This window comes from Entelurus aequoreus, linkage group LG03 (assembly GCF_033978785.1).
Source record: "Entelurus aequoreus isolate RoL-2023_Sb linkage group LG03, RoL_Eaeq_v1.1, whole genome shotgun sequence".
Taxonomy (NCBI): domain Eukaryota; kingdom Metazoa; phylum Chordata; class Actinopteri; order Syngnathiformes; family Syngnathidae; genus Entelurus; species Entelurus aequoreus.
Window position 1 is genome coordinate 42,543,733 of NC_084733.1, and position 8,560 is coordinate 42,552,292.

General features: G+C 39.3%; 1 protein-coding gene across 3 annotated transcripts in view; it reads left to right on the forward strand.

The window, feature by feature from the left end:
* The window catches only part of kiz (kizuna centrosomal protein), a 72,974-nt gene that overhangs the window by 22,776 nt on the left and 41,638 nt on the right, over positions 1–8,560 (forward strand). For all 3 annotated transcript variants that reach the window (XM_062041853.1, XM_062041851.1, XM_062041852.1), the window contains 3 exons: positions 4,827–4,946; positions 5,390–5,554; positions 7,127–7,271. In XM_062041853.1, the coding sequence (XP_061897837.1) occupies positions 4,827–4,946; positions 5,390–5,554; positions 7,127–7,271 (430 nt within the window). The remainder of the gene's footprint in view (positions 1–4,826; positions 4,947–5,389; positions 5,555–7,126; positions 7,272–8,560) is intronic.

Here is an 8,560-nt window from a genome sequence, read left to right on the forward strand (position 1 = left end):
AAACGTCACAGGAGTTCCTCTAATGTTATTTCTTCAAAAAGAGTGAGACTATTTTGGAGGGCAATAACCGTCGTATATACATTTGTATATGTGTTAATAGAACCCAGAGCTGGGACGCGTTGTCTTTAATCTCCTTTCTAATGAGTTCAATTTTCTTATTAAAGAAATTCATAAGGTCATCAGCCGAGTAGGTGCAGCTACTAAGAGGAGTCCCTTGTTGGGTTAGCGATGCCACTGTACTGAACAAATATTTAGGCTAAAGTAAGCATGCGTTTATAAGTTATTGGAAAACTTCAGGTTTAGTCGCACACCATTTGCTTTCCAGCTTTCTACATGATAGTTTAAGAGCTTTAGTTTCTTCTGTAAACCAGGGGGTATGCCTTTTAGGGGCCTTTTTTTTTTAGCTTTTGCGGTGCTATACTATCAATGGCGTCGCGCAGGGCATCGTTAAAGTTGTCAATAAGGTTATCGATAGAGCCCACATGATTTGGGAATGCCGCCATTACCAAAGGCAGCAGACCAGCAAGTCATAGTTGTGACAGCATTAATGTTGCAGCTGCTAAAGCAGTGGTTATTTGTAGCTTGTTGACAATGAGTCAGAAATTCAAATTTTATAAGGTAATGATCGGACATTACTTTAGTGTACAGGAGTATCATAACTTTGGAGGTGGTGACACCCCAGACAAGGACTAGATCTATCGTATTACCGTTGTGATGTGTGGGTTCATTTATTATTTGTGTAAGACCACAGCTATCAATTATAGTCTGGAGCACCACGCATGGAGGGTCTGAAGGGGTATTCAAATGGATATTAAAATCCCCCATTATAATTATATTATCTACTTGCGTCACTAGATCAGCGAGAAACTCTGAACATTCACTGATAAAAGTCTGAATAGTGTTATGATCCGCTGCCCGGATCATATTTCTGTTTACGTTTTCTAGTCATTTGTGTTTTTCTGCTAGTCTTGGACTCCTTTTTAGTATCTGTTCATGCACCTGAGTTTGTTACCATAGCAACTGATTACTTTCACCTGCCGCGGGTGTTCCCGACGCGCACCTGTTTTTCATTATTGTCTTCATTATATAAGCCTGCCTTTTCCTTCAGTCTGTGTTGCATCGTAGTTTGTGTTCGCACAACAGTTGACGACTTTTGTTCCTGTTCTGTAACCTTGTAGCTTCCACGCTAAAGGCTCTGGTAACCTTATAGCTTCCACGCTAAAGGCTCTGTTTAGTGTTTAGTGTTTTTTTCCAGCTCCCACGCTAGCTCCTTTAGTTTTGTACTTTAAGTGCTATGAGCACGTGTTTATTTTTTCCTGTCTGATTTATGCTTTAATAAATCATTCTTTACCTGCAAGCTGTGTCCGAAGCCCGATCTGCATCCATGAGAGAACGAACACCCGCACCCGGTCGTCACAAATAGGGCCCAGGGGGGCGATAGATAACTGCCGGGTAGAGAAGTAGCGGTGTGACAGACCTCATAGAAAGCACCTCAAATGATTTATATTTATTACTTAGGTTACGGGTATGGTTTAAAGTTTTCATTGTACAAAACATAAACCAGTGAAGTTGGCACGTTTTGTAATTCGTAAATAAAAACAGAATACAATGATTTTAAAATCCTTTTCAAATTATATTCAATTGAATAGAGTGTAAAGACAAGATATTTAATGTTTGGACTGGGAAACTTTTTTTTTTTTGTGCAAATAATCATTAACTTAGAATTTAATGGCGGCAACATTGCAAAAAAGTTGGCACTGTTCTGTAACCTTGTAGCTTCCACGCTAAAGGCTCTGGTAACCTTATAGCTTCCACGCTAAAGGCTCTGTTTAGTGTTTAGTGTTTTTTTCTAGCTCCCACGCTAGCTCCTTTAGTTTTGTACTTTAAGTGCTATGAGCACGTGTTTATTTGTTCCTGTCTGATTTATGCTTTATTAAATCATTATTTCCCTGCAAGCTGTGTCCGAAGCCCGATCTGCATCCCTGAGAGAACGAACACCCGCACCCGGTCGTCACAAATAGGGCCCAGGGGGGCGATAAATAACTGCCGGGTAGAGAAGTAGCGGTGTGACAGACCTCATAGAAAGCACCTCAAATGATTTATATTTATTACTTAGGTTACGGGTATGGTTTAAAGTTTTCATTGTACAAAACATAAACCAGTGAAGTTGGCACGTTGTGTAATTCGTAAATAAAAACAGAATACAATGATTTGCAAATCCTTTTCGAATTATATTCAATTGAATAGAGTGTAAAGACAATATATTTAATGTTTGGACTGGGAAACTTTTTTTTTTTTTTTTGTGCAAATAATCATTAACTTAGAATTTAATGGCAGCAACATTGCAAAAAAGTTGGCACAGAGGCATTTTTACCACTGTGTTACATCGCCTTTCCTTTTAACAACACTCCGTAAACGTTTGGGAACTGAGGAGACCAATTTTTGAAGCTTTTCAGGTGGAATTCTTTCCCATTCTTGCTTGATGTACAGCTTATGTTGTTCCAACAGACCGGGGTCTCCGTTGTGGTATTTTACGCTTCATATATTTTCAATGGGAAACAGGTCTGGACTACAGGCAGGCCAGTCTGCCTGTGCTAGCTTTTTTAAAAACATGTTGCAGGCATCAAATTCCAAATGAGCTAATATTTGCAAAACTTAAAGTTTTCTAGTTTGAACGTCAAGTATCTTGTCCTTGCAGTGTATTCAATTGAATATAGGTTGAAAAGGATTTGCAAATCATTGTATTCTGTTTTTATTTACGATTTACACAAGGTGCCAACTTCACTGGTTTTGGGTTTTGTATATTAGTGTGACCCCTCCACCCCTTTTAAGGGGACAGGCAATATGCGCATTCGTATAGTTAGGAGGAAATGCCTCATTAAGCGGGAGAAATTAATCTGGCTTGAGCCAGGTTTCGCTGAGACCAATGAGCTCAGGGAAAGCAGGAGAAAAGAAGCATTTGATTTGTTCAACCCACCTACAGCATGGGTAATCTCACCTCATTGGAGCATTTGTTTTAACTCAGTTATCGGCGCTATTATGATGTTATTGGATTTATCGTTAAGTTGTCATCATTCCTTATATCAGCCCGATAATTGTCTGTCTAATATGTATCATTCACCACTAATATTTTTTTGTTAAATGTAAATATTGTATTTCGCTTTCAAAACTAAATATATATGAATGGCCTTTGTACCTTTTTATTTTTTTATTTTTTTAGTGTGCCGCCTTCAGTTTGGACACCTCTGGTGTATATGTATGAGAAAGATTAAACCAAAGCGTCTTTTTTTTATTCCTATCTTTCCTTCGCATGTTGTCAGTGAGCCTTGTTTTATTGATTTCATTTATTGTGTGTTTAACATTTGGCACACCGTTGCTGTACATGCCTTTTCGGAAAGCGTATCATTTTTATTTGACTGTTTCTGTGTGGTCTGTTTATAACGTGCCACAGTTTGCCAATGCAGGGGCGACAACGGTGGGGGGCCACAGCTTTCATTGTTAACACCAAGGGCTTGTGTGTATGAGGAGAAAACCAGAAGCTTTGATGTAAAGCTCCGAGAGCATCCAGTCTCCGTCCTCGCCTTCTTTTCTTTCTTGTTCTCTGAGGTTAGAGTTTATATCGCTCCCTCTATTCAATTGGCAGTCAGGAAAAAACAAGCCTGAGCAATTCATTAGATTATCCTATTATATTTTTCTCCTGCATAGCTGGGGTGAGTGAGGGTATATGTCTGACATATCTTTCAGGTTTCTTCTAGAAGCATAATGGTCAAACTGCTCTGTAAAATTGAGTCTGTGAACTGCATTATGCTTTTGCTTGAACACATTTTGGTCTAGTCTAAAAATAACATGAGGGTGCGACATATTTTTAATGTATACCGATTTTCACACAACTCTGTAAACTGTTTGCTAATATTGCAATGGAATTATTACTTGTGATGTACTTTTTATGTGTACGCAGTGACGTTCTCCATGATACCAATCACTTAGCAGCAAGGCTTTTTGCACTTCAGAGTCTGCGCCATACACTGCGAGCAGTATCGTCCCATAAAGCCCAACCTCTTCTGCCGAGTTAAAAATATGCTCCTGGTAATGTTGGGATACGAGTAAAGTGCAGCATGAAAGTGAGGTTGAAGACCTTGACACTTGAGCTGTCAACAATACAATGACAGCGAGAGGTCTGTGGAAAATCTCAACTCACTCAGTTACTCACTCTGTAACTCTCAAAAGGAGTCATTCTGAAGAGCACAGTTGATAAAGTGAAAAGAGAAGATGACTATTTCAAGGCTCACGTTGATGATGCGCTAAATAGGGCTTGTATCATGGAAATATTGCACACTAGAGAGTGTTGCATATATTTTGAGCTGCTACCTTAATCAGGATGTTACCGGGAAGCAACCTGAAAAATTAAGGTGCAATTGGTAACTCACCCCTTAACCTAAGAGCCTATTACAGATTGTCATCAATTATTTTTGGTGTATGTTCTGGGTCTCTCGGCTTGGGTTTTTTGGGAAAAGCCAAAGAGGGCCACTCAGTGCTTAATGCTCAAAAAATAGATAGATCCACTTATCCACAAGCATTTGGCATTCATCTCTTCATTTTGCAGCTGACCTGAGAACCAGATTTAAAGTGTAAATCTCAAACTATAAAACATTTATTTTTCATTGTCATATGATATAACACAAAGTAATCAAACTACAAAATGTGAAATTTTGACACTTTGTACCGTAGCAATACTTATAGTATATATATGTTGCATTATTATACTTTATTTACTAAAAAAAATATACTCAACATATTTATTTTTATCTATTTTTAATTTTTTTCAGACTTTCCCTGGAAGGACTCTTTAAACTGCTAGACTCCATTGAATGGCGAATCCATGGTGAAAAAACAAGGGTTTATGGAGGTTCTTCATTTGATGAAAGACATCTCATTCGCATTATCAGGTAAAGGTCTTCCAAGCTTATCACCTAATACTTAGTCTATCTGAGTGAAATATGAACTGATACATTATGAATGGGCATGTTGAGAAAACTATATTATCCTCCTACTAGTGCTACCAGTCTTGAGTCGTTAGACCGTGTATGGATTAGATGCACTGTAAAGCGTTTAAAGTTGTCTATACAACACATATTTCTACATTGTGTTTGTATCAACTTTTCCACCCAATTACCTGTCTTGTGTCACAAGCTACGATTATGTCTGATTGTGATAACATGGGTACCAATTAAGAGTGTATTGTGTGTGTGCGTGCATGTGTGTGTGTGTGTGTGTGTGTGTGTGCGTGTGTGCATGCGTGATATGTATAAACTGTCTGGTTTACTCCATGTACGCCTGACTGTGGTACAGGGCTTGATGGCAATGACTGACTGCTCTCTATACTGAACAGCCTTTGTGACAGCGGACTGGGTTTGAATGAGGAAGACCTTGAAGCATGTGGTGCAGTGGTGCTTCATGAGCTTCAGGGGTTGTCATGGAGCACAACGAAGGGCTGCCTGTTAACACAGGAGCTAGTGAGTGCACACCAGCCCACAGCTGAGCATATTACTATCAGGTAAGGGTCCTGAAAACTGACTAGTGTTTGAACTAGATATTTGTGTTTTCCCTCATATTAACAGACATTGTTTTTTAGATTGTAAAAAATATCCCAATCCCAATAGGTTTCAGTTTGTATTGGCTAGTTTTATACCGGTTTGTGTTCCTGTCAGTCAAAACTACAGAGCCCCTAAAGGGACATGGGGGAAAATATTTCTCAAAAAATATTTTCCCCCATGTCCCTTTAGGGCAGAGGTGTCCAAACATTTTCCAGCGAGGGCCACATAGAGAAAAATTGAAGGATGCGAGGGCCACATAGAGAAAAATTGAAGGATGCGAGGGCCACTTTTATACATTTTGTATATGAAAAATACTCAAACCAAAACAATGTAGGTGAACATATGCTAACATTTTAAAAACAATTCTACATCTTAGCTTTGTGTTAGAGATAACAAAGCAATAAAATCATTCATGATTATTTTAATAATGATTTTATTTGTATTTATGTTAACTGTGCTCTAAAGTAAGCTTGTATTTACTAATATTGCTATTATACCGCCAACTTAAACACTTTTGAGGGCTTTAGTACACTCAAAAACATATCATGTCTCACAAGAAATGTGTACACTTTTTCCATCATGACAGGACACACGGAAATCATCAAAGACCTTATACAGTAAGACGCGCAGGTTGTCGGCCCTTTTGGTTTTCAGGTCCCATTTTTGGGGGATTTGGTCCCGTTGAATTTTTCATTGTTGTTTGTTGTAATTTGGGACCTGTTGAGTTTGTCTATAGAATGTGTCTCAGGCCAATAAAAATTGCGCTGCGGGCCGCAAATGGCCCCCGGGCCACACTTTGGACACCCCTGCTTTAGGGGCACCCTACAAAACCTTTGGGAGGCATGTACAATAATTGTTTGGAAATGGTTTGTCTAAACTTGTGATTAGATTAATGTTGCGTGTGTGTTTGTTTTGTATACCAAAATAGATAAGTAAAGCTCTTGATTTAATTTCTAATATTGGACAGCTTAGGTGAGACAGAGAGTGACCACCTAAGTGTGTAGCATTTTTCTGAGTGTACATTTTTGTTTGTCTTACATGTGTGCCCACCATGCAATATAGTCCCCCTTTTCCACAAATGTAAAGGTCTTTTTTTTGTGCCACTCCCTGCGTGTAACGCATGAGTGAATGTCATGAGTAAATTAAAATGCCCTATCTGCGACTTTCAGTCCTTTTTAGATAATGAGTGGTTACTCTATACTCTGAGCCAAATCCATGTTTTGCTTCAGTAACCTATTGATTTTGTTAAGACCTTTCCTGTTATATTTTCAATCTAGGAAAGGCTTCAAATTGCACTCCTATTTCTGTAAAAGGTGCATTTGGTACTTTTGACCTTTTTTCTATTGCCATCTGTGGTTAAATATAAATAAAATTTAAATGGTAAATGATGCATTATTTTAAAATGTATATGGAATAAAGTATCTTTAAAAAAAAACACATTAGGCATCGTCCTCCTCCTCTGTTTATTCTCTTAAGAAAGCATGCATTTGTGTCTGTCAAATATCTGACCATCCCGCCTACACTCACCACAGCCTCCCTCCTGATGCAGCTCAGCTGTGGGATCGCTGGTTCAAGCACGCCCTTCTGCTCAAGGAGAGCCGTGTCCTCAGCACTGAGCGCTTGGTCGAGCTGTTCACGCCGCTGCTTGTGGAGCGTCATGCAACATACAGCCACCAGGTAGCGTTGGAGTCACACACATTAGCAGTGCACACACAAGTGGGCGTGACACTCTTACAAAAAAGCAAGGTAAACACAGACATGTATTACCGCAGTAGTAGAACGACTTCTACTTCATCTTTTGAAATGGCCTTTTTTGCGCGTGTGTTTTTTTAAGCTTATTTCTTTGAGTGTTTAGTGATGAGGGTTGTCGTTAGGGATACCTCTTTGTGTCTGGTGTTTGATGCCAAGCTCCTCATCAGATTGCTCCACACATTGACCCAGACGAAAGGGAAACCCTGACCCATGTGCTAATGGAAAATTACGCCCTCTGCTTGCTTTCTTTCATCTCCTGCGGCATATTCATCGGCAAAGCATTTGCTGTTTGTAAATTTGGTATCTCCGCTTAAAGTGAAGCTGTCAGCTGGTCCAGATTCAAGGGAGGAAATGGTTGCCAACACTTTTTTGACTTTATTCCAATCATGCATGCTTAAATGCTCTGTACAGGTAATTAATTTAAACAGTTGGGAATTCTAAATTTCAACTGTGGACAATTATTGCATTTTTGACTATCCATCCATCCATTTTCTACCGCTTATTCCCTTCGGGGTCACGGGGGGCGCTGGAGCCTATCTCAGCTACAATCGGGCGGAAGGCGGGGTACACCCTGGACAAGTCGCCACCTCATTTTGACTATCACATTTTAATTATGTTTCATTATACATTGTTCCTCATTGTATGTATTATCAAACTGTGACTAAAAATGGTTTCTTATCCAAAGAAAGATAAACAGTATGGAACATTGCTATTAATATTCACTTTGAGACTGTTAATTATATGCAAAAATTGACTGTGTATTTTGTAGACGCTATGTCACTGTGGTTTTTGTGCCATAAAGCTCTTGCTTCAATGTCTTGGACACAATGGGAAGAGGCAAAGAGGGAAACTCTAGAGCCTCTTGAAAATATGAACCAACCGAAGTAAGAGATGCACTGCCGTCTCCATCATTGTGTCCCAGTGCATTAAGGAAAGCTGAGTGAATATCTTCCTCTCACTTCATTCACTTCCACCATGTTCCCCTCTTTACTCCTCCCCTTTTCCACTGTGTCTCCTGTCGTCCCACTAGTGCTTACTTTCCACAAACGAGAGCAAACAGAAATTTATATATACGTCTTCGCCCACAGCCCTGCCACTCCGAAAAATTAAAATATGTAGCTCACATCCTTACCAAGAGGCTCTTTGAATATTCAAGTGCTAACAGTTGCATTCATTGACATTTAAAATGATTTAGGTTTACAAGATCTCTCACC